Consider the following 25985-nt stretch of genomic DNA (forward strand, 5'->3'; position numbering starts at 1 on the left):
TCCCACATTTAAACGGTAAAAATCTAAAATTATGCAAAAATAAAGATTAATAATTTATGAGTCGTGGCAACGCACGAGCACCTGACTATGTTTGGTTAATGCATGTCTGATTTCTGTTGACGAGTGTTTCAAACAATAGCTGTAGGTTTGGGGCAGTCAACTTGTGTAGGCATTGGTGGTGACCCGTTCAATATCACATATACACATTTTGAGATTAAGGCCTCATATTTTAAGCAAAAGCCTTCATTTTTTAAGTCTATTATGAAATATCTTGTCATGGATTTTGTACTTTGCTCTATGGAATTAATCCCTTGTCTGGCATTATCTGGTACTTGAATACTTAAAGTGTATTTTTTTTATTCCAAATGCTACATACATATGTTTTTCAGTCAACACAACTCCATCTCATTTTGTAGTTTTCTTAGTGTTCAATACTATTTGGATTCTATTAAGTCAGAAATAGCAAAGATAACATAGAAAGGTGGACTTCCAAATGCAGAAGCAATTGAAAAATTGTACATCTTATGCAACTTGATCGAACTGTTATATTTTAGATCTTTTGTTTAGTATTTTTTAATCCACATGTATTTCTCTATCATATAAAACTCTATATTGATTCTTTAAAATAATTTATATGAATTTGATAATGTTTGTCACAACTCACACGAATTTTGTATACCATAATGAATTGATGGTTGAGAGACTATGCACGAGGCATGCAAATTAACAAGACTCATACAAGCGTCGAACAGTGTGCTGATGATGATCAGAGACACAAGGGCAGCACATGAGGTCTTAACATGTTTGGCTTCCGAACAGGCTTTTCTCCAGATCCCCAAGGAAGAAGAAGATTCGGTCTGATATATGTCGATGCTCATCCCAACGTACATAAGCTATCAATGGTATTATATGTTCCCGTTGCAACGCACGGGCATACAACTAGTATAATAATAAGCAGTAACGGTGCAAAACATTGTGCTTAAATTCTGGTCTGGTCCGGCCTCTACATAATGAACTCGACATCTGCAGAGACCACCACCATCTCTCCAACCCAAAACAGTGAACACTTGAAAAACACCACAAAATTGTACCGAAATAAAAGCAATGAACAAGTTCAGCAGCTGCATTGCTTGCAGCCCTGTTACTATTAGCCATATCAATCATGGCGGGCGGCATATGAGAAAAGTGAACTAATCCACGAAACAAAACTAGATTAAGTTTTCTCGATCTCTCTGATCGCCACTCACTAGCTAGTGCACGATCTTCTGTTCTGTTTATTGACTCCCTTCTTAGCTTGCATCTTCTTGTTGTCTTCCTCTTTTCGCGTTTCCGACCTGATCCATCACATGTACCATTTCATCTGGGTCGGATTCGGGGCGCCCATGCCGTGGAGGCCCTGCGGTGCCGTCGCGTCGTCCCTGCCGACGCCAAGGAAGTCCCTTGTGCTCACATTGCCGTCGTCCACGCCCGCCAACCCTGAGAGGCCGCCGGTGCCTCCTCCCGTTAATGGCAGTGAGTTCATGATGAGATCATGGAAATATGCCTCGTGAGACTTCTCTTCTTCCGCTGCCCTGCTACTAGTCTCCCGGACGCTGGCAGTGCCTGCGAAGCCGGCTGCGCGGAGCAGCGCGCTGGGGCCGTTGGGGTTGTGGGTGGTGCTCGACGTCGTCGAGCCCATCTGAGCCGCCTTCATCAGGAGCGCCGTCGCTGAGAGCCCGGCCGACGGAGATGAGTTGTGCAGGGAAGGGACGAAGCCTCCGCCGAAGTGGCTTCCGATGGACGCCATCCCGTTACCATGCTCGGTGTTGCTGCTGCTGCCGCCGTTGAGTTGGTCTTGGATGACAAGGCGCGCGTCCTGATGGCTGCTTCCGGGCCATCCACCGCTGTTGCCAGAGAAGACCCCAAGGTTAGGGAGGTTGACGCGGGCGTTGCTGCTGCCTGGCTGGTGCTGCTGCTCGGGAAGTTGCGTCAGGTCATGGCTATGGAAGGGCTCCTTGCCGTGGAGCAGAGGGCCCTGGCTGCCAGACGTGCCACCACTGTTGCCAGAGAAGAACCCAATGTCCAGGAGGTTAACGTTGGCGTTGCCGCTGTTTGGCTGATACTGCTGCTCGGGGAGATGCGTCATCACGCCATGCAAGGGCGCCTTGCCATGGAGCAGAGGGCCCTGGCTGCCTTCGGAGAGATCACCACCGTTGTCGGACAGGTCTTGTTCGATAAGAGGAGTGCCGCCGCCGAGGAAGAAAGACAACGAGAAGTCTGACGCCTGAGAACGGAACATGGAGGAGCCCGAGTACGATGGCATGACATGGTCAAACTGTGAGGCTTCTGCTGCTGAAGAGGACTGGCCTTGATCTGCGAAGCCATGCATCTGGGCGGCGGCGTCGGAGAGCCCGAGCCTATCATCGCTGCCTGAGCCGACGTAGAGGCCGGCGACCAGCGGTGGCTTCTGGGCGGTCCCACGAACTGCTGCGTCGCAGGTAGCGCGGTGGGTGATGAAGTTGTCTTTCCTGCTTGCGTACATGGATGGATGAGTCAAAATCTAGAGACAATGAGTACATGTAAGGATAATAAAAATTATTATGGCACATTATTCATGTAGTTTATCAATTAATAATACTCGTTTCGTTCCAAAATATAATTCGTTTTAGACTAAACTTATATTCATTAATTAACCTATGAATATAGTTGTATATATGTCTACATTCATTATTATCTATTCGAATGTAGACGAAATAAGCCTAGAAAAAACAATATTTTGGGACGGAGTGAGTAGAACATAACAACCAATATAAAATCAGATGTCAAGACGTTCAAAACAAAACTAGATGTTTTAGGCTATTGGTCTGGCCTTACTAAATAGAAACAACATATGAGGTGTAAACCAACGTATTGGTGCAAACCGCAGAAATCAACATAAGAATGGAGGTGCGGAACTTTTTAAAAGAGTAAAAATGCATTCGTAGTTGTCAAACTTTGCATGTTGTATCACCTAGGTTTTCAAACTCTCAAAACCAGAAAAAACAGGTCTTCCGGTCCATCCACAAACGAGTTTACTCAAATCGTATGTCGGTGTCACATACCAGGTTAGAGAAAACTAATAAAAATTTTCTAGGACCTAAGTGACACAAGAGACTAAATTCAGGGACCCAAGTGACTTGGCACGCCATGTCGGCATCTGGTTTGAGCAAACCTGGTTTTCGATGGATTGACCAAGTTCTAGTAACTGTTTTTCTAGTTTTAAGAGTTCGAGGTCCCAAGTGACACAATATGCCAAGTTCGAGGAATATAGATACATTTTAACTTTTTTAAAATACCATATTTCAAATAAACCATTCAACCTCCTCTAGATTATTTTTAAAAGGTCTTCCCACCTTCATTCTTATGTTGGTTTGCATGTTTTGCACTCTTTGTACTTGATATGTTCCCTACAAAATTATGCCTATTTTGAGTGGTTTACAGAGAAGTGCAGAATAACCCCAAGTCCTAACAAAAGCCTCACAAAGGTAGACAAAAGTGAATAGATCAAAGACATCACTTGGTGTAAGATGCCTAAGCTAAAGACCATAAAAGTCAAGAACATAAAAAAAGCGAGAAAGAGGAAATGAACTCGGCTATGAGATGCGGATAGAAGGCGATGTATTCCCTGGCCTCCTCTTGAGGGGTCTTCAGAGGAAAGGTAGCAGGGCAGACATGCCTCGAGAGTGGTAGTGAGGTTCACCCAAGGATCTCTCGAATCTTGTAAGCCCTCATTGTTCAGCACATGCGCCTAGGAAAGGTGGTCAAGGATGGAAGTGGATATCATCGAGGACACATATGATCGTGATGAAAGTTGCAAAGAATGATAAGAGGAAGAAGAAGGCTAAGAGGTCATGAGTTCGCATGAGAAAGGAAAGCTTTCACATAAGACTACTAAAATTTTTCTCTCTCATTCTCTTTGATTCACTAGGTGAAGAACCCAAAGTATTGCACGAACCATGTTAAAAGGCAAGACGTATGACAAGATAGGTATACAGAGAGACCACCTAGCCACTATGGCGATGGCTCCTAAGATTCCCATCATACATGATGGGACCACTCGTCATGAGCACTCAAGGCTCTCGCTCTCACTTAGGGACTAAAAAAATTTCTAGATTTATTCCCCCATTAAGAAATTAGGGATAACTAAAATTTCACACATCTAATGATGTGATTCTAGGCCCATGGACTACCACATATTATCAAAGGGGTGCTGCTACGAAGTGTGCACAACTACCGGTGCCTTAGATTCCTAGCTAAGGATTAGCAAGGACTGATTGCTAGCCCAAAGGCACAATGTTCAGGCTCTAAGACAGAACTCAAAGGACCGCTAAATCATGGTATAAGTCTAATCTACAATGGTGGATCATTTTTCTAGTTTGGTTCAAATCCACCCCTTATGATCAGTTTCCCGAAGGACTTACGTATCATAAGAGGCCTACCGGCTCCTCCGACAATAAGGTGAGCAGTCATAGGATGACCATTCTTGGAACCCATTACATTTGGCATCTAGCAAAGAAAAAATGGCCCAACTACATCATCCCTCTAGTAATGGACCCAGGTTCCTGTATCAGTGCCCAAGAAAGGACATACCCTAGCAGCCACTAAGACACATTCAAGGATTCTAGTATAGAAAGCTATTGTGGAACCACTATATTAGGACCACCAATTTTGGTGTCCTAAGCCATGGAGACCTCCCTTGGCCTTGGCCAAAGGAGGAGCTTGATGCCAAGAGGCATGACATCAGGACACCCAAAAAACATGCACATTAAGACATGGAAAGTCACAAAGAGACCTAGGGCCCATTAGTCGTGCCTCTAGGCCAATCTTAGGGTCCAGGGCATGTAGTGTCTGAGAAAGTCTAGAAAATGAATAATATAAGTCCTTGATAATCTTGTGCACCAAGGAATAGCTATCAGTCTAAAGCCCTTGGGTCCCTAGTGCATAGGGCTCTCATAAGAATAAGCCCCTAGCCCTCGTGCCACAGTGCACTTATAGGGATAAGCCCCTTGGGTCATCATGCCACGAGGGAACAAGTCACAACGTGGTATTGTTGTTCAATGTAGATCGGGCCTCAAAGCATATAAAGACACTTAGGCACTTGGGACTCTTGATCCACCCTAAGGTCCTTAAGCTCCCTGCCTCCCTGGTGCTACTTCGCTAACTAGCTAGGCCCTAAAGCTTTTCGACCTTGATGCACCAAGATGACAAGTGACTCGACATGCTTGAGTAATTCTGTTACGAGGCAGAAGTGAAAGCATCTAGGCCCCTGGTTGGTTTTAGTGATTAATGACAATGTAATGTTATATGTGACTAACGTGTGTTTTGCAGAGACATATGGTAAATTAGGTCGCATTACAGGTAGAAGTACTACAACGGTGAAAACAATCCCGGAGATAAGAACTCGAAGCGACGGCTAAAACGACGAAACAAAAGGTGAAGGACTACGTAGTCCGAGTGTCAAGGAGTTGTGGACACTCGTGATTTAGTTAGGTCTTTTATTCTGTTTTAGCCGTACTATAAAGAGGGGTTGTCGATGAGTAGTTTGACCAAGAGAGTTATAGTGTAGTGTTGGTGCACATTCACACTCACATATAGTGCTAGGTGACACCCTAGAACATACACTCAAGTTAGAACGAAAACCGATTTGAAAAATAGCATATAACAGAAAATAGGGTTTCTGGCCCTGGGGCACCGGACTGTCCGGTGCACCCTCTGCCAGGTGGGGCCAAGCTGGCCCAGGGGAAGAGTTTTCCCACGAAGAAACCCGAGAGCGCCAAGTTCCCGAGTGGAATTTTAGTGGCGCACCGGACAGTGCACCGGACTGTCCGGTGTGCACCGGACAGTGACTGTTCACTGTCCGGTGTGCCATCTGCCCAACGGCTAGCTGTCAGAACTAGCCGTTGGAGTCGACCGTTGGCGCACCGGTGGCGCATCGGACTGTCCGGTGCATCCATGCGCAGAACAATGCTGGTAACGACTAGTTGGTGGGTGAGGGCTATTTATACCCCCTCCACCCACCATCTTTATTGTCATGCTGCCCACATTAATTCCAGTACATTGGTAGAGCATTGCAAGCACCAAAAGCCTAGTGAGGAGATTAGAGAATCTTAATCCCGCATTTGTTCCTCATTAGCGCTAGCGAGAGCCACCTAGAGCACACACCATTTGCATTAGGCTTCTCTTGGTCAAGCGAAAGTCTACGGCTTGTTACTCTTGGTGATCGGCATCACCTAGACGGCTTGGTGGCGTTGGGAGCTCGGTGATCACCGTGGAGATCTTGTTGGTGACCCGACTCAAGTTTGTAAGCGGTCGTGAGGGATCCACCGCGCCGGAGTGGCAAAGGATCATCTCGTAGTGAGCACTTGGTTCTTGCAAGGACCAAGGGGGAGCGATACCCTTGCGCGGGTGCTCCAACGAGGACTAGTGGAGAGTGCCGACTCTTCGATACCTCGGAAAAATTGGAGGAGTCTTCTAAACCTTGCTTTACATTCCGCACTTAATTCAAGCATTTTACATTGTGTATTTGTTTAGCAAGTATTTGAAGTATTGTCTTAGTGTTATTGCATTTCTAGTATTATTATCTTAGTGCTAGTTGTTGGGGGTGAAGTTGGGCTCTTGCTTAGCTCTTGCTTAGGTTTTATTTAGTGTTGATTTTTAGAAAAGCCCAATTCACCCCCCCCTCTTGGGCATCGTGATCCTTTCAAGAAGGATATGTTAGGCCCTGGGAAATGGGCCCCACACCTAAGGATCTGAGAATAGGTCCATAGCAAAAGCTTAATGGATAAGTCTTAGGTACAACATATTGAATGTGTGATCAACAATATTATAGGCCTGACAAACGTGTTGTCGCCATGACTTAGTCTAAAAGGCACTCAAGATCACTATGTTATATGTGTGTCGACCCTGTAGCCATGTGTGCACACGTGAACTGTATCGTAAAATAAAATCAAGAATAAAGGACTACATTGACTACGAACTACATCATACCAATCGACACAAACCCCAACATTTATATACGCAACTTATCATACCTACCCATGTGGTAGGTATAGAAACCACCTGAGAAGGATATCTCTGACACCACACCTTGATCGGAGGATGGACCACCCCAGTACGACTCCAAAAATAATATAATAATCGGTTAGTTATGTCTTAGCCGGTGGGACTAGAGGTTCATGTAACGTCTCTCCTCCCTTGGACTATAAAAGGGAGGGAATGAGCAACACTTAAGGGGACTCTAACCTAAGGCATTAAATTAAATCTAACCCAAGTGGTCCCATCTAGAGGTAACCAAGGTTACCATGACACATTCTTCATCTAGATGACTAGAAGGCAAACATAAAGATGAAAATTAGAACTATTATGTTAGAACTCCCACCATAGCCACAGTGTGAGGGGAGCTAGAAAGTCTTGATGCTCAGTGATGTTTGAGCTTGTATTCTTTTTCTCTTTTGTATTTGTTAATCAACACACACTACAAACCAAACCTTTCTAACTGCCTACGTGCTTACTCCCAATTGTGACCAAGTTCAACACGACCATCGACACACGACATGCTCCCTCCTAACTCTCTCTCTCCCCCTCTAATACTCTACCTACTCTAGTGTTGTTACACAATGAATTTATCGGAGGGGGAATTGAAAGGGAATTAGGCTTACACCTAGTTCCTAAATAATTTTGGTGGTTGAATTGCCCAACACAAATCTTTGGACTAACTAGTTTGCTCTAGTGTATAAGTTATACAGGTGTCAAAGGTTCACACTTAGCCAATAAAAAGACCAAGTGTTGAGTTCAATAAAAATGCAAAGGGGCAACCGAAGGCACCTCTGGTCTGGCACACCGGACTGTCCGGTGTGCCACCGGACAGTGTCCGGTGCACCACCGGACATGTCTGGTGCACCAGAGGACTCCAACTCGAACTCGCCACCTTCGGGAATTTTCAGAGGCCACTCCGCTATAATTCACCGGACTGTCCGGTGTGCACCGGACATGTCCGGTGCTCCAAGGAAGGGCGGCCTCAGGAACTCGCCAGCTTCGGGTTTTCACTGCAGCCGCTCCGCTATAATTCACCGGACTGTCCGGTGTGCACCGGACTGTCCGGTGCATCTGCGGAGCAACGGCTACTTCAGGCGCCAACGGCTACCTGCGACGGCATTTAATGCGCGCGCAGGGTCAGAGTCGCCCATGCCGGCGCACCGGACAGTGAACAGTGCATGTCCGGTGCGCCACCGGACATCAAGGCGGGCCCAGAAGTCAGAACTCCAACGGTCGATTTCCAACGGCACTGGTGACGTGGCGGGGGCACCGGACTGTCCGGTGTGCACCGGACTGTCCGGTGCGCCATCGAACAGACAGCCCAGCCAACGGTCAAGTTTGGTGGTTGGGGCTATAAATACCCCAACCACCCCACCATTCATGGCATCCAAGTTTTCACCTTCCAACCACCTTACAAGAGCTAGCTTTCATTGCAAGGCACACCAAAAGAGATCAAATCCTCTCCCAACTTCATTCAAAGCCCTAGTGACTAGAGAGAGTGATTTGTAGTGTTCATTTGAGCTCTTGCGCTTGGATCGCTTCTTTTCTTTCGCATTCTTTCTTGTGATCAAACACTCACTTGTAATTGAGGCAAGAGACACCAATTGTGTGGTGGTCCTTGCGGGAAGTTTGATTCCCAAGTGATTTGAGAAGAGAAGCTCACTCGGTCCGAGGGACCGTTTGAGAGAGGGAAGGGTTGAAAGAGACCCGGCCTTTGTGGCCTCCTCAACGGGGAGTAGGTTTGAGAGAACCGAACCTCGGTAAAACAAACCCGTGTGTCTCACCTCATTATTCGCTTGCGATTTGTTTTGCGCCCTCTCTCGCGGACTCAATTATATTTCTAACGCTAACCCGGCTTGTAGTTGTGATTATTTTTGAGAATTTCAGTTTCGCCCTATTCACCCCCCCCCCCTCTAGGCGACTTTCAATTGGTATCAGAGGCACGGTGCTTCATTAGAGCCTAACCGCTCGAAGTGATGTCGGGAGATCACGCCAAGAAGGAGATGGAGACCGGCGAAAAGCCCACTACAAGCCACGGGAGCACTTCATCGGAAGAGTCCCGCACCAAGAGGAAGGAGAAGAAGAAGATCTCCTCCAACAAAGGGAAGGAGAAGAAATCTTCTTCTCACCACAAAGAGAAGAAGGAAAAATCTTCTTCCCACAAGCCGCGTCGGAGTGGGGACAAGCAAAAGAGGATGAGGAAGGTGGTCTACTACGAGACCGACACTTCATCAACATCAACCTCCGACTCCGATGCACCCTCCGTAACTTCTAAACGCCAAGAGCGTAAGAAGTTTAGTAAGATCCCCCTACACTATCCTCGCATTTCTAAACATGCACCTTTACTTTCCGTCCCATTAGGCAAACCACCAACTTTTGATGGTGAAGATTATGCTAGGTGGAGTGATCTAATGCGATTTCATCTAACCTCACTCCACAAAAGTATATGGGATGTTGTTGAGTTTGGTGCACAGGTACCATCCGTAGGGGACAAGGATTATGATGAGGATGAGGTGGCCCAAATCGAGCACTTCAACTCTCAAGCGACAACAATACTCCTCGCCTCTTTAAGTAGAGAGGAGTATAACAAAGTTCAAGGGTTGAAGAGCGCCAAGGAGGTTTGGGATGTGCTCAAAACCACGCACGAAGGAGATGAGCTCACCAAGATCACCAAGCGGGAAACGATCGAGGGGGAGCTCGGTCGGTTCCGGCTTCGCAAAGGGGAGGAGCCACAACACATGTACAACCGGCTCAAGACTTTGGTGAACCAAGTGCGCAACCTCGGGAGCGTCAAGTGGGACGACCACGAAATGGTTAAGGTTATTCTAAGATCTCTCATTTTCCTTAACCCCACTCAAGTTCAATTAATTCGTGGTAATCCTAGATATACTAAAATGACCCCCGAGGAAGTAATCGGGCATTTTGTAAGTTTTGAGTGCATGATCGAAGGCTCGAGGAAGATCAACGAGCTTGATGATCCATCTACATCCGAAGCTCAACCCGTCGCATTCAAGGCGACGGAAGAAAAGAAGGAGGAGTCTACACCAAGTAGACAACCAATCGACGCCTCCAAGCTTGATAATGAGGAGATGGCGCTCGTCATCAAGAGCTTCCGCCAAATCCTCAAACAAAGGAGGGGGAAAGACTACAAGTCCCGCTCCAAGAAGGTTTGCTACAAATGTGGTAAGCCCGGTCATTTTATTGCTAAATGTCCTATATCAAGTGACAGTGACCGAGGCGACGACAAGAAGGGGAGAAGAAAGGAGAAAAAGAAGTACTACAAGAAGAAGGGCGGCGATGCCCATGTTTGTCGGGAGTGGGATTCCGACGAAAGCTCAAGCGACTCCTCCGATGACGAGGACGCCGCCAACATCGCCGTCACCAAGGGACTTCTCTTCCCCAACGTCGGCCACAAGTGCCTCATGGCAAAGGACGGCAAACGGAAGAAGGTTAAATCTAACTCCTCCACTAAATATGAGTCTTCTAGTGATGATAATAATAGTGATGAGGAGGATAATTTGCGTGTTCTCTTTGCCAATCTTAACATGGAGCAAAAAGAAAAATTAAATGAATTGATTAGTGCTATTCATGAAAAGGATGACCTTTTGGACTCCCAAGAGGATTGTCTAATTAAAGAAAACAAGAGACATGTTAAGGTTAAAAAGGCTTATGCTCTAGAAGTAGAAAAATGTGAAAAATTATCTAGTGAGCTAAGCACTTGCCGTGAGATGATTGACAACCTTAGGAATGAAAATGCTAGTTTAAATGCTAAGGTTGATTCTCATGTTTGCATTGTTTCAACTTCCAATCCTAAAGATAATAATGATGATTTGCTTGCTAGGATTGAAGAATTGAATATTTCTCTTGCTAGCCTTAGAGTAGAAAATAAAAATTTAAATGCTAAGGCTAAAGATTATGATGTTTGCAAAGTTACAGTTTCCGATCTTAGAGATAAAAATGATATTCTTCATGCTAAGATTGTTGAACTTAATTCTTGCAAACCCTCTACATCTATTGTTGAGCATGTATCTATTTGTACTAGATGTAGAGATGTTGATGTTAATGCTATTCATGATCATATGGCTTTAATTAAACAACAAAATGATCATATAGCAAAACTAGATGCTAAAATTGCCGAGCACAACTTAGAAAATGAGAAATTTAAATTTGCTCGTAGCATGCTTTATAATGGGAGACGCCCGGGCATCAAAGATGGCATTGGCTTCCAAAGGGGAGACAATGTCAAAACTAGTGCCCCTCCTAAAAGATTGTCTAATTTTGTTAAGGGCAAGGCTCCCATGCCTCAGGATAACGAGGGTTACATTTTATACCCTGCCGGTTATCCCGAGAGCAAAATTAGGAGAATTCATTCTAGGAAGTCTCACTCTGGCCCTAATCATGCTTTTATGTATAAGGGTGAGACATCTAGCTCTAGGCAACAAACCCATGCTAAGTTGCCTAGAAAGAAAACTCCTAGTGCATCAAATGATCATACCATTTCATTTAAAACTTTTGATGCTTCTTATGTTTTGACTAACAAATCCGGCAAGATAGTTGCCAAATTTGTTGGGGGCAAACACAAGGGCTCCAAGACTTGTGTTTGGGTACCCAAAGTTCTTGTGTCTAATGCCAAAGGACCCAAAACCGTTTGGGTACCTAAAGTCAAGAACTAAAATTGTTTTGTAGGTTTATGCATCCGGGGGCTCAAGTTGGATACTCGACAGCGGGTGCACAAACCACATGACAGGGGAGAAAAAGATGTTCTCCTCATATGAGAAAAACCAAGATCCCCAACGAGCTATCACATTCGGGGATGGAAATCAAGGTTTGGTCAAAGGATTGGGTAAAATTGCTATATCACCTGACCATACTATTTCCAATGTTTTTCTTGTAGATTCTTTAGATTACAATTTGCTTTCTGTATCCCAATTATGTCAAATGGACTACAACTGTCTATTTACTGATGTAGGTGTCACTGTCTTTAGAAGAAGTGATGATTCAATAGCATTTAAGGGAGTGTTAGAGGGTCAGCTATACTTGGTAGATTTTGATAGAGCTGAACTCGACACTTGCTTGGTTGCTAAGACTAACTTGGGTTGGCTCTGGCATCGCCGACTAGCCCATGTTGGAATGAAGAATCTTCATAAGCTTCTAAAGGGAGAACACATTTTAGGACTAACAAATGTTCATTTTGAGAAAGACAGGATTTGTAGCGCATGCCAAGCCGGGAAGCAAGTTGGTACCCATCATCCACACAAAAACATCATGACGACCGACAGGCCACTGGAGCTCCTACACATGGACCTATTCGGCCCGATTGCTTACATAAGCATCGGCGGGAGTAAGTACTGTCTAGTTATTGTGGATGATTATTCTCGCTTCACTTGGGTGTTCTTTTTGCAGGAAAAATCTCATACCCAAGAAACCTTAAAGGGATTCTTGAGACGGGCTCAAAATGAGTTCGGCTTAAGGATCAAGAAAATTAGAAGCGACAATGGGACCGAGTTCAAGAACTCTCAAATTGAAGGCTTCCTTGAGGAGGAGGGCATCAAGCATGAGTTCTCTTCTCCCTACACCCCTCAACAAAATGGTGTAGTGGAGAGGAAGAATCGAACTCTTTTGGACATGGCAAGGACCATGCTTGATGAGTACAAGACTTCGGATCGGTTTTGGGCCGAGGCGGTCAACACCGCTTGCTACGCCATCAACCGGTTATATCTTCACCGAATCCTCAAGAAGACATCCTATGAACTCCTAACCGGTAAAAAGCCCAATATTTCTTATTTTAGAGTCTTCGGTAGCAAATGTTTTATTCTGGTTAAAAGAGGTAGAAAATCTAAATTTGCTCCTAAGACTGTAGAAGGTTTTTTACTTGGTTATGACTCAAACACAAGGGCATATAGAGTCTTTAACAAGTCCACTGGACTAGTTGAAGTCTCATGTGACGTTGTGTTTGATGAGACTAACGGCTCTCAAGTAGAGCAAGTTGATCTTGATGAGATAGGTGAAGAACAGGCTCCATGCATAGCACTAAGGAACATGTCTATTGGAGATGTATGTCCTAAGGAATCCAAGGAGCCTACAAATGCACAAGATCAACCATCCTCCTCCACTCAAGCATCTCCATCAACTCAAAATGAGGATGAAGCTCAAATTGATGAAGTAGAAGATCAAGCAAATGAGCCACCTCAAGATGACGGCAATGATCAAGGGGGAGATGCAAATGATCAAGACAAGGAGGATGAAGAGCAAAGGCCGCCACACCCAAGAGTCCACCAAGCAATCCAACGAGATCACCCCGTCGACACCATTCTCGGCGACATTCATAAGGGCGTAACCACTCGATCTCGTGTTGCACATTTTTGTGAACATTACTCTTTTGTTTCCTCTATTGAGCCACACAAGGTGGAGGAAGCGCTTCAAGATTCGGATTGGGTGGTGGCGATGCAAGAGGAGCTCAACAATTTCACAAGGAACGAGGTATGGCACTTAGTTCCACGTCCTAACCAAAATGTTGTAGGAACCAAATGGGTCTTCCGCAACAAGCAAGATGAGCATGGTGTGGTGACAAGGAACAAAGCTCGACTTGTGGCCAAAGGATACTCCCAAGTCGAAGGTTTGGATTTCGGTGAAACCTATGCACCCGTAGCTAGGCTTGAGTCAATTCGCATATTATTAGCCTATGCTACTTACCATGGCTTTAAGCTTTATCAAATGGACGTGAAAAGTGCTTTCCTCAATGGACCAATCAAGGAAGAGGTCTATGTTGAGCAACCTCCCGGCTTTGAAGACAGTGAGTATCCTAACCATGTCTATAAGCTCTCTAAGGCGCTTTATGGGCTCAAGCAAGCCCCAAGAGCATGGTATGAATGTCTTAGAGATTTCCTTATCGCTAATGGCTTCAAAGTCGGAAAAGCCGATCCTACTCTATTCACTAAAACTCTTGACAATGATTTGTTTGTATGCCAAATTTATGTTGACGATATCATATTTGGGTCTACTAACGAATCTACTTGTGAGGAATTTAGTAGGATCATGACACAGAAATTCGAGATGTCGATGATGGGGGAGTTAAAGTATTTTCTTGGATTTCAAGTCAAGCAACTCCAAGAAGGCACCTTCATTAGCCAAACAAAGTACACTCAAGATATTCTAAGCAAGTTTGGGATGAAGGATGCCAAGCCCATCAAAACACCCATGGGAACTAATGGGCATCTCGACCTCGACACGGGAGGTAAGTCCGTGGATCAAAAGGTATACCGGTCGATGATAGGTTCCTTACTCTATTTATGTGCTTCTCGACCGGACATTATGCTTTCCGTTTGCATGTGTGCAAGATTCCAATCCGACCCTAAGGAATCCCACCTTACGGCCGTAAAACGAATCTTGAGATATTTAGCTTATACTCCTAAGTTTGGGCTTTGGTACCCTCGGGGATCCACATTTGATTTAATTGGTTATTCGGATGCTGATTGGGCGGGGTGTAAGATTAACAGAAAGAGCACATCGGGGACTTGCCAGTTCTTGGGAAGATCCTTGGTGTCTTGGGCTTCAAAGAAGCAAAATTCGGTCGCTCTTTCAACCGCCGAAGCCGAGTATATTGCCGCAGGCCATTGTTGCGCGCAATTACTTTGGATGAGGCAAACCCTGCGGGACTACGGTTACAAATTAACCAAAGTTCCTTTGCTATGTGATAATGAGAGTGCAATCAAAATGGTCGACAATCCCGTCGAGCATAGCCGCACTAAGCACATAGCCATTCGGTATCATTTTCTTAGGGATCACCAACAAAAGGGGGATATCGAGATTTCTTACATTAACACTAAAGATCAATTAGCCGATATCTTTACCAAGCCTCTTGATGAACAAACTTTTACCAAACTTAGGCATGAGCTCAATATTCTTGATTCCCGCAACTTCTTTTGTTAGATTGCACACATAGCTCATTTATATACTTTTGATCATATCTCTTTTATATGCTATGACTAATGTGTTTCCAAGTCTATTTCAAATCAAGTCATAGGTATATTGAAAGGGAATTGGAATTATTGGCGAAGACAAAGGCTTCCACTGCGCAACCCATCCTTCGCCGTCGCTCCAAGCCACTCTCCATCTTTGGGGGAGAGAACAAAAGGACTTCATCTTTGGTATAATCTTAACTCATTTGTTTATGACCAAAGAGGAAGACATTGCTTCCAGGGCTCTAATGATTCCGTTTTTGGTGATTCATGCCAAAGGGGGAGAGAGTATGAGCCCAAAGCAAAAGGACCGCACCACCAATTTCAAAAACTTAGTGTTTTCCAAGAGTATTTATCAATTGGTATCCTATTGTATTCAAAATGGGGAGAAAGTAGTATTTCAAAAATGATATATCAAAACCCTCTTGAATACTAAGAGGAGGATCTCCTTTAGGGGGAGTTTTGTTTAGTCAAAGGAAAAGCATTTGAAACAGTGGGAGAAAATTTCAAATCTTGAAAATACTTTGCAAAATCTTACTCATTTACCCTTGACCATTTACAAAAGAGTTTGCAAAAACAAAACATGTGGTGCAAGCGTGGTCCAAAATGTTAAATAAGAAAGAAACAATCCATGCATATCTTTGTAAGTAGTTATATTGGCTCAATTCCAAGTAACCTTTACACTTACATTATGCAAACTAGTTCAATTATGCACTTCTATATTTGCTTTGGTTTGTGTTGGCATCAATCACCAAAAAGGGGGAGATTGAAAGGGAATTAGGCTTACACCTAGTTCCTAAATAATTTTGGTGGTTGAATTGCCCAACACAAATCTTTGGACTAACTAGTTTGCTCTAGTGTATAAGTTATACAGGTGTCAAAGGTTCACACTTAACCAATAAAAAGACCAAGTGTTGAGTTCAACAAAAATGCAAAGGGGCAACCGAAGGCACCTCTGGTCTGGCACACCGGACTGTCCGGTGTGCCACCGGACAGTGTCCGGTGCACCACCGGATATGTCCGGTGCACCAGAGGACTCCAACTCGAACTCGCCACCTTCGGGAATTTTCAGAGGCCACTCCGCTATAATTCACCGGACTGTCCGGTGTGCACCGGACATGTCCGGTGCTCCAAGGAAGGGCGGCCTCAGGAACTCGCCAGCTTCGGGTTTTCACTGCAGCCGCTCCGCTATAATTCACCGGACTGTCCGGTGTGCACCGGACTGTCCGGTGCATCTGCGGAGCAACGGCTACTTCAGGCGCCAATGGCTACCTGCGACGACATTTAATGCGCGCGCAGAGCGCGCAGGGTCAGAGTCGCCCATGCCGGCGCACCGGACAGTGAACAGTGCATGTCCGGTGCGCCACCGGACATCAAGGCGGGCCCAGAAGTCAGAACTCCAACGGTCGATTTCCAACGGCACTGGTGACGTGGCGGGGGCACCGGACTGTCCGGTGTGCAACGGACTGTCCGGTGCGCCATCGAACAGACAGCCCAGCCAACGGTCAAGTTTGGTGGTTGGGGCTATAAATACCCCAACCACCCCACCATTCATGGCATCCAAGTTTTCACCTTCCAACCACCTTACAAGAGCTAGCTTTCATTGCAAGGCACACCAAAAGAGATCAAATCCTCTCCCAACTTCATTCAAAGCCCTAGTGACTAGAGAGAGTGATTTGTAGTGTTCATTTGAGCTCTTGCGCTTGGATCACTTCTTTTCTTTCGCATTCTTTCTTGTGATCAAACACTCACTTGTAATTGAGGCAAGAGACACCAATTGTGTGGTGGTCCTTGCGGGAAGTTTGATTCCCAAGTGATTTGAGAAGAGAAGCTCACTCGGTCCGAGGGACCGTTTGAGAGAGGAAAGGGTTGAAAGAGACCCGGCCTTTGTGGCCTCCTCAACGGGGAGTAGGTTTGAGAGAACCGAACCTCGGTAAAACAAATCCGCGTGTCTCACCTCATTATTCGCTTGCGATTTGTTTTGCGCCCTCTCTCGCGGACTCAATTATATTTCTAACGCTAACCCGGCTTGTAGTTGTGATTATTTTTGAGAATTTCAGTTTCGCCCTATTCACCCCCCCCCCCTCTAGGCGACTTTCAGGAATCCTCTAGTCGGGTGGCGGCTTGGACCCGCCCTGATACTCGGATGAGGAGTAGGCTTAGGTGATTGTGTTTGGCCGTCTAGATGAACACAAGAGTTTAGAGTGGTTCAGTCCGTCAGAGCATAATACCCTACATCCATTGTGAGTTGTATTGCTTGAGGACTGGGAGTCGAAGATCTGAGTGTGAATCGACCTCCCTTGCTACGGAGCAAGTGCTCTCCCTTTTATAGTCCAAGGGAGGCACGTTACAAGGGAGTTTAGGCCCTGACAGGTGGGCCTAGGAGAGTTTACAATATGGAATGAGAAACAACTGGATAGCGCTGACAACACTAGATCTTCGTGAGCTCGTATCCCTTCTTGGGCACTGCATGATCTTCTGGCATCCTTATCTTGCCACCTTGTCCTGTCTAATCGGAACGCAGACCTCGATGTAGGTTGCGGCGTAGTCTAGTACGTTGTCGTGCGTAGAGTGTAATGGGCGGTGTCGTCTAGTCTTCTCTGTCCGTCTCTTCATGCCTCGATAACGCACAAAGAACAGTAGAAGTCATAATGAAAGGCATCCAAACGACGCCCTAGGTCAATGCCCCTTGTCTCGGTAACGTGCAGGTAACAATAAAAACCACATGTTATAGTCCTGGCTTGCTGCACACATTTAATGTGTGGGATACGCTACCTGCTGCTAGTGTGGGTAAGTATGTATCCCATCTATACTCGATGCTGGTGAGCCTTATGTCAGAGGCTTTTTGTCAGTCATCGCCCGGTGGCTTACTCTAGGGGCGTCTAGCCACGTGTTAGCACCGGACCCCTATCTGGGCGAGGGGCAGACTTGGGGATAAGTGGTGACATTGTTTTCCCAAGTCTTTCCCAATTGTGGGCTCGACCCGCACCCGAGGGGGTCTAGGCTCCTGCCGCCCCTTCCTAGACACGTAGCGGTTTCGGACCTCACCTTGCCTGAGGCTCGTATGTATTTTCCATGCCTGGAGCCGTTCTGAAGGCTTGCTGCTGTAACCAGATAAAGTGTATTCTCTTCCGGGGCTTTATGCTCCCCTCGGATCCCTTTGTCTGGGGATCCGTTGGGTCATAGGGAGGTCCGGGTCCTATTTGTAGGACCCTAGACCTATAGATGAAGTTGTTGATTCCTCCCTTTATGAGGCTTGATGGAAACAGCGCTCCAGCCTAAGAGGCGAGCCTGGCCTAGCCATGACTCCATATGGTGTGCCTTAGCCCCATACTGAGTCGGTTGCCTATGAAATCCTTAACGGTGGCCCTCGAGGACTCACCTTAATATAGCAGGAGTGGGTACCCCGTATTCTGTGTACAGATCGAATTGAAGAGTGCAAGTCAAGTGTGGCAAATATTTTTGACCGGAGTAGTAACTGGCAATTTATTAGCATAAGATTTTTATTAATTAAAGATTGCATACAAAATCTTGAATGAGTAAAAGTAAGCTATACTTAATATTAAACCAATAATATCTAGCCGATCATTAAACTTTTTTTATAGGAAGTCTACTTATTTATTGAGTGAAAATTCTACAAGGACAGGAAGCTACTTATTTATAGAAGAAAAAAAATCTATAACTAAGCTACTTATTTATGTGCGCTATACATTAAATTAGTGAATCATATGCCATCTGTTCTCTATTGAGTACATTTTAGAACAGATACACTACATGGTGGTTAATTTACAGCGATGGTTCATTAATTAGTGATAGTATTTGATTCACTATCCTATTTGTTTCTATAGTGCTGCTAAACTTTAGCACTTGAGAGCCGTTTAGATATAAGTGCTAAACTTATTATATCTAAAAATGAGGTTGGAAACTATTTTTAGCACGGTTTAGTATTTTTGGTGGAGCTAAAGTGCTAATGAACGCAAAACTTTAGCACATCACTTTTAGTTTTCCTGTTTGGTTTCCTAGGAGATAAACTTTAGTAAAAAATGCAGTGCTAAACCTTAGCAAGAGGAAACAAACAATGTAGTAGCAAGCTTCCTTTCACTTGTAGACAGTGCTAAATAAGCGCAGACCCTTGCAAACATATCATTTTTGACTGAGTACAAACTGTATTAGTAGGCCGTGCAAAGTGCAAACCAATTGCATGCATGCTTGAATTTCGCGGAAAAGAATATGCACCTCTTGAGTCTTGACTATGCACCCACAAGTTAGAAACACCCCCTTCTAGTTTTTTCTAGATTCGCCGTTGGTCTGGGAATCGACTATGGATCGGAGGAACGGACCTGGAGAAGAGGGCGTTGCAGTGGCAGCGATACTCGCGGGCGCCGCAGGTCTTGCCGTGCGCCTTCCAGTCGGACTCGACGGCGTAGCGCTTGCTGCACCTGTCGCACCTGAACTTCTTCTCGCCGTGCTTGCGGCAGTAGTGCTTCTTGATCCCCGTGAGGTCGCCCAGCGCCCGGGACGGGCTGTGGTGCACGCACGTCGGCTCCGGGCACAGGTACACCCGCCGGCGCGCGTCCTTGGGGTCCTTCTGCTTCAGCTTCCACGGCATGTTGTGGCCCCGCAGGTGCAGCTGCAGGTTCTGGTCCCGCTGGAAGCCCTTGCTGCACACCTCGCACACGAACCGGTTCGTCGCCAGCAGCGTTCGAGGCGACAGCGCGATCACCTCCGCATCAGGTTCTGCGCGCGCACAGGTGATGGATCAGACCACGCAAAACAAATCTTCAGATTGTTCGGAGGATATACCGAAGCAGTCATCAAGTGGTAGCTAGGATATATAGATCGGGGGACTTACTCGGATTGCCTGGCCGGTTCCTCTTCTTCTTCGGTAGCGCCGCATCGCCGTCGCCGAGAGCAGATGCGGAGCTTTGTTGCAGAGAGGTTCCCCGTGGCCGCATTTGCACGTCACCGATCCTAAAGAATGGTGCAGGTGAGGAGACTGCCGTAGGAAGAAGAAGAAAACAACACAGACCGATCACCTCAGCTTACACCCTCCCAAGCTTCCTTGCCCTTCTGCTCATGCAATGGGCTGTGTGACTGGCAGCGACATGGCACTGGCAGGCACTCTACTCTTCTGAGAGATCTGATCTGAAGGACAAAGAGGAGCTAGCAAGAGAGTGAAAACGGAGAAGAGACTTGTGTGAGAAAGAGATAGTAGGTATGCATGACAAACGTTGTTTTAGCACCAAGGTTGCAAAGGATGGATTGATAGAGAAATTAGTTAGCGTATGTTCAATAGGACAAGAGTGATGCGTGGCTACCTGGGGTGGCGTATGGATGTACGTGTGCATTTATTTATGGACCTTTTCTATGGGCTAGCAAAAGGAGCACTGGGCAGTATATTGATCACCATTGTGCTGGCAATGGCGTGGCACATATATGTCACTGCATGCACCGTGCGTGCACCACCAATAGCGACAGACGTGTCATCGTCACTAGTCTTGGCTGGATCCTGTGGGTCTTGGCTGGATCCTTTGGTGTGCTCGTGTCGTCGCGTGCATGGAGTTCATTGATGATGGGGGTAGAGCCCGTTCATAATCAGTTATTCTTTCGAAAGAGTAAAATGCACTAGCGGTTCTCGAATTTGATATCTGGTCCTTGAACTTGACACGGTGTACTTTGTCGAAAACCAACAAAGCGAGTCATCTAACTTTATCGGTCTGTGTAAAACCATCCAAAACCAGTTTTACTCAAATTGGATGTCGACATGTTGTGCCACGTTGGAGTCACTTGAGTCCCCAAACTTGGCACGCTATATCACTAGGGTCTCCAAACTTGACATGTTGTGCCAACTGGATCGCCGAACTTTCATTAGTATGCTTCAACGTGGCACGCCACTGCACGTCAACATCCAGTTTGAGTAAACCCAGTTTTGGACGGGTTTACACAGGCTGGTTTCCTAAGTTCGGTGACCAAAGTGACACAACGTGTCAAGTTCGAGGACCGCTACTGGAACTGCAAAACATAGGTCCTTGTGCCGACTATTGAGTAAAATGTAGTATCGGTCCTCAAACTTGGCAAATTGTGTCATTTGGGTCCTCAAACTCAGAAGACCACCAAAACAGGTCCTTTAACTTAGTCGACCCATGCAAAACCGTATAAACCCGGGTTCGCTCAATCCAGATGCTGACGTGACATGCCACGTTAGAGCACACTAGTTAAAGTTTGGGGATCTAAGTAACACAGCATGTCAAGTATGGGGACCCAAGTGACAAAGCATGCTAAGTTTGGGACACAAGTGACTCCAACGTGACACGCCACGTCGACATTCGGTTTAAGCAAACCCGATTTTGAACGGTTTTGCGTGGAACGGCTAAGTTAGATTACCCATTTTACTAGTTTTCTGAGTTAAAAGGATTTAAGTGACACATCATGTCAAGTTTGAAGACTGCTACTGTACTTTACTCTTATTACATATTTTATATCATGTATATACAAAGCCTTATGGATCATTCTGGATCGTCTCCTCAACCATCCAACGGCCATCTACAATTCATAACATTTATCTTGATATTCTCTTATTATCACAAAAATATTATTTGTATCTTATAGTATGATTAGAATCATATATGTATATATATGATAAATGAAGCTTTATTAAGTCAAACGAAGCAGCTGCAATCCATAGAGACAAAACACTATAAAAACAGTAGAAGTAGGTACGGATTAAAGCCAAGTGAATAGACCGAATATTGATATGCATGCTCTAAGCAACATAGAATTAACTCAATGTACAACTCAATACCAACTATCGACAATGTTCTAGATCCAAAGACATAGCTTGATGTGCTTGCCCCTATTCACTTATACCATGAACTAGGATACTCAAAAGTCTATAATAGACTCTGATGTCCTCCTACTAAAGAAGGTGGAGGATAGTGTATTTAAGGCGCCTAACATCCCTCCAAAGTCCACATGTTCTCTAACTGATCAAGCTTGATGTGCTTGCCCCTATTCACTTATACCATGAACTAAGATACTCAAAAGTCTATAATAGACTCTGATGTGCTCCTACTAAAGAAGGTGGAGGATAGTGTATTTAAGGCGCCTAACATCCCTCCAAAGTCCACATGTTCTCCTCTAACTGATCAAGCAATAACAAATGACTGAACCAAAAATGATGATGACTAATAGTACAAGCATCATGACTCGTGGTTCTTTTAGAGAATTGAGATTCTTCTTTCTACAAAATCCAAGTCAAACTAGATCATACCCATATCCTTTTGGATGCAATGTCCAGGCATACACAAATCAAAGGAAATGAGTCACCACTTTGGATCTCCTTCTAGATATTATGTATTACATGAGTCACAAGTTTGGCTGCATCATAGTGGGTTAATCACAGATCTTTGTTGGATTCGTATTTATTTAGTACATTAGTAGTGGCATGTAATGATTTGGAGATAAATATCATGGAAAATATGTGACTTCAACATGGAATGCTAAGGCATCTAAACCCATAATTTATTGGATGAAGCCGACCATAAGTTGTGTAAACGATGTTCAAAGTTCAAAAGGAGGTGCATACATGCAACTACTATAACCAAACAAATAAGAAAGAAAGAACAATGATACATATGCTCTAAGAAACTTAGAACTTCAGACTCAACATGTGGCTCAAAACAATTCAATAACTAGTGTTCCAACTCTAGAGAAATAACTTGATGTCGTTGCCCCTATTCACTAGTACCATGAACTAAGATATTCAATGTCTATAATAAACTCCATTGTCCTACAAAATAAGGTGATGAATAGTGTATCTATAGCACCTAACATGTATTTGAAGTCCACATTGGTCCCTCCGCTCAATCAACCAGCAACACATAACCAAGAACCAAAAAATGATGACTAATACTAGTAGCGTGATGATGACATCACTATTGAGCAATTGTGAGATTCTTCTTTACGAAATAATCCATGCTGAACTGGAGCATACTCATATCCTTTTGGATGTATCATGATGCATAATTCAAAGGCAATGAGTCATCACTTTGGATCTCTTGGCTAGATATTACGTAATAGATGAGTTACTAGTTTGGTTGGATCATAATGGGTGAGTCATTGATCTTAGCTGGATTCCTAATTTGTACATTTGTAGTAGCACGCAATGCACTATTGATATATGTCAAGGAAAATCATGATCCTGTCACAGAATGCTAAGCCATTTAAACCCACAGCTAACAACAGGATGTGGAACCGATGATAATATTCAAAAATAAGCACATACATGCAACAAATAATAAAGAAATAACGACGATACATGTACTCCAAGCAATTAAGAATTTCAAATTCAACATATAACTCAAAACTATATGTCAACCAATGGTCCAACTCTAGAGATATAGCTTGATGTTGTTTCCCCTATTCACTAGGACATGAAGTATGATATTCAAAGTCCATAAACTCCACATATCAATGATAACCAAACTTGATAAAGACAAATAATAAAATAACATCCATTCATATGCAATGTGATACATAAAACTTAAATCAAGTTGCTTCTCAAGTTTGAACCCAATTTAAGCTTTTTCACATGCTTTTGGGATACTATATTAACTAGGTTATATAAGCCCTAAATGCAAGGAAAATATTAAACATGTTTATATTACAATGCAATGCAATTAATAACACAAGAATATGTTCATGTGAAATTGCTTAGATCAAGAATAGTCCTAAAATTAAGATTCTAGCTCTGATGCAATTTGAAAGAATCTTGATTTCAACTAGGAGGAAGAATAGGCCCATTTAAAATAATTTTTGAACTCGCTATGGATACCAGCTCAACATTGTCACTTGGTGCATGACACTACTATCCCACATCATTGTTTCTCTACACATGACACTACTACTTGATGCAGAGTGCTTAACTACTTTGCTACCTAGGACATGATACAAGGAGGGAGTCACACATATTCAGCTTTGGTTGCTTGGAGCCTTGGTCTCTCGCATAGTTTTTTATGTGGTTGACTATCTCTTCTGTGAGATTGAGGACACTGCCTTGGATGGCCTAAGAGCCCATCGGTAACTACCATATGCACACTACCTCTATCATATTTTTGCTCCGACCACCATACTTCTATGCGACTTTGAGGAGTACTCGTCTGTCATTTGGAGTTTACCAGCCACAACAAGAGATCGACCCATGTCTAGTTGGTTGAGTACTCAGTCATAGAGGCCGTCAGATTTCAGCAGATGACTTGCCTACAGAGTGAGAGGAGGATGCGGCGATCAAAGAGATTGTGCGGCGAGAGCTCGTTTAGTTTGGAGTTGTAGACGACTTAGATGATTCTACAGATGAGGACTTCTCTGTTCCACCACCACCTCATATTGTACCTCCTTGGTCACATGATGTAGAGATCGATGGTTCTAGCTCAGTACTCCCTCATGTTCCATACTATGTTGATCCACCTATCACTTCTCTTCAAACATCGTTCAGCATTATACACTTATTTTTGCTGAGCAACAACATCAGGCCGCATAGTAGACCCGCCTTACAATAGAGTAGGACCGTATAGTGGCTGAGTAGGCTCGATGTGATAAGGAGTATCGTCAGGCTTAGCAGAGACAGAATGATAGGTTGCTTGCACTTCAGATTCAGACTGGGCGTTCGGGTATACCCGAAAATTCGGGTTGGGTAGTTCAGGTTTTATATATTTCGAGTATATAGCAGGTCAACCCAAACTCGACCCAAACTTTTCGGGTACCCAAAATTTTGGGTACCCAAAATATCGGGTTCGAGTATGGGTATACTTGAACTACCTGATTGTTTATGGTGTTTGCCTGTCTCTACACATCTACGCTTGGGCTACACTGCAGTACTGCACACGAACCTAGGCTAAGCTCCTGCACATCTATGCTCGGGCTACACTACAATACAGCAGTACTACACATCTACAGCAAGCACCAGACAGGCATGCAGGCACCGCACCACACACCAGGCAGCACAACAACACTCTTGGTAGCAAGCCAACAAGTAGAGGCAGGCAACAAATAGTATAGCTTGTACAAGACAGATAATCAGAGTATCACACAAGGTGGACAGAACTAGGACTAGGCAGAAAACCCGATACCCGAAGCCTGAATCAGAAAAATCCCAAAACCGAACTCGAATAACTCAAAAAAACCAAAAAACATTTCGGATACGAACTTCTGGTACTCAAAATTTTTAGCACATTTCGGGTCAATTGTATCGGTACATGAATAGGCATACTACCCGAACTTCCACACAACAGCGCAACGCTTCACCTTCACCTCTAAGGCCTCATGGGCCAGAGTGCCAGACCACGGCCCACACCGCCACATGGGGTCACATTCACGCATCATGCCCATGCATTGGTGCCTGAAGTCTACAACCCCAACAGTAGCACCCGACCAACCACCGATCGTCGGCCGCACAACTGCCCAAGCACTAGGCCGCTCTGTCCACCTTGTGTGATACTCTGATTATGTGTCTTGTACAAGTTGTACTATTTGTTACATGACATTGCTTGTTGGCTTGCTACCGAGAGTGTTGATGTGTTGCCTGGTGCGTGGTGTGGTACCTGCTTGCCTACCTGGTGCTTGCTGCAGATGTGCAGTACTTTTGTATTGTAGTGTAGCCTGAGCGCTGATGTGCAGGAGCCCAGCCTAGGTGTGTGTGCAGTACTGCAGTGTAGCCCGAGTGCAGATGTGCAGGAGACAGGCAGACAACATAAGCTATCGGGTAGTTCAAGTATACCAATACCCAAACCCGATGTTTTGGGTACCCGAAAAATTTGGGTCGGGTTCGGGTTGACCTGCTAGGTACCTAAAACATATAAAACCCAAACTATCCAACTCGAATTTTCGGGTATACCTGAACACCCACTCCTAGACAGAGCGGTCTGGTGCTTGGGCAGTTGAGCGACCAGCGATCGGCGGCTAGCTGGCTCCTACTGC

At 44.9% G+C, this 25985-nt stretch overlaps 1 protein-coding gene across 1 annotated transcript; it reads right to left on the reverse strand.

Moving 5' to 3' along the window:
- Nucleotides 1-951: 951 nt before the first annotated feature.
- Nucleotides 952-20371, reverse strand: LOC103647648 (protein indeterminate-domain 6, chloroplastic). The gene is made up of 4 exons (XM_008672151.4): nt 20048-20371; nt 19864-19982; nt 19352-19748; nt 952-2507 (listed from the first exon to the last, which is right to left on the reverse strand). Exons 2-4 carry the CDS (start codon nt 19964-19966, stop codon nt 1343-1345), a joined length of 1665 nt encoding a protein of 554 aa, XP_008670373.1. The 5' UTR covers nt 19967-19982; nt 20048-20371; the 3' UTR covers nt 952-1342.
- Between the last annotated feature and the right edge of the window lie 5614 nt (nt 20372-25985).

The sequence above is a fragment of the Zea mays genome, chromosome 2 (assembly GCF_902167145.1).
Source record: "Zea mays cultivar B73 chromosome 2, Zm-B73-REFERENCE-NAM-5.0, whole genome shotgun sequence".
NCBI classification, from domain to species: domain Eukaryota; kingdom Viridiplantae; phylum Streptophyta; class Magnoliopsida; order Poales; family Poaceae; genus Zea; species Zea mays.

What these genes read in the sequence shown, in the direction of transcription:
- LOC103647648 (XM_008672151.4), bottom strand. Translation starts at nt 19,966, where the DNA reads ATGCGGCCACGGGGAACCTCTCTGCAACAAAGCTCCGCATCTGCTCTC. An exon ending in GAACCGGCCAGGCAATCCGA is followed by an intron (nt 19,749 to 19,863) that starts GTAAGTCCCCCG and finishes GTGCGCGCGCAG; the next exon opens with AACCTGATGCGGAGGTGATC. An exon ending in TGCAACGCCCTCTTCTCCAG is followed by an intron (nt 2,508 to 19,351) that starts GTCCGTTCCTCC and finishes GTACGCAAGCAG; the next exon opens with GAAAGACAACTTCATCACCC.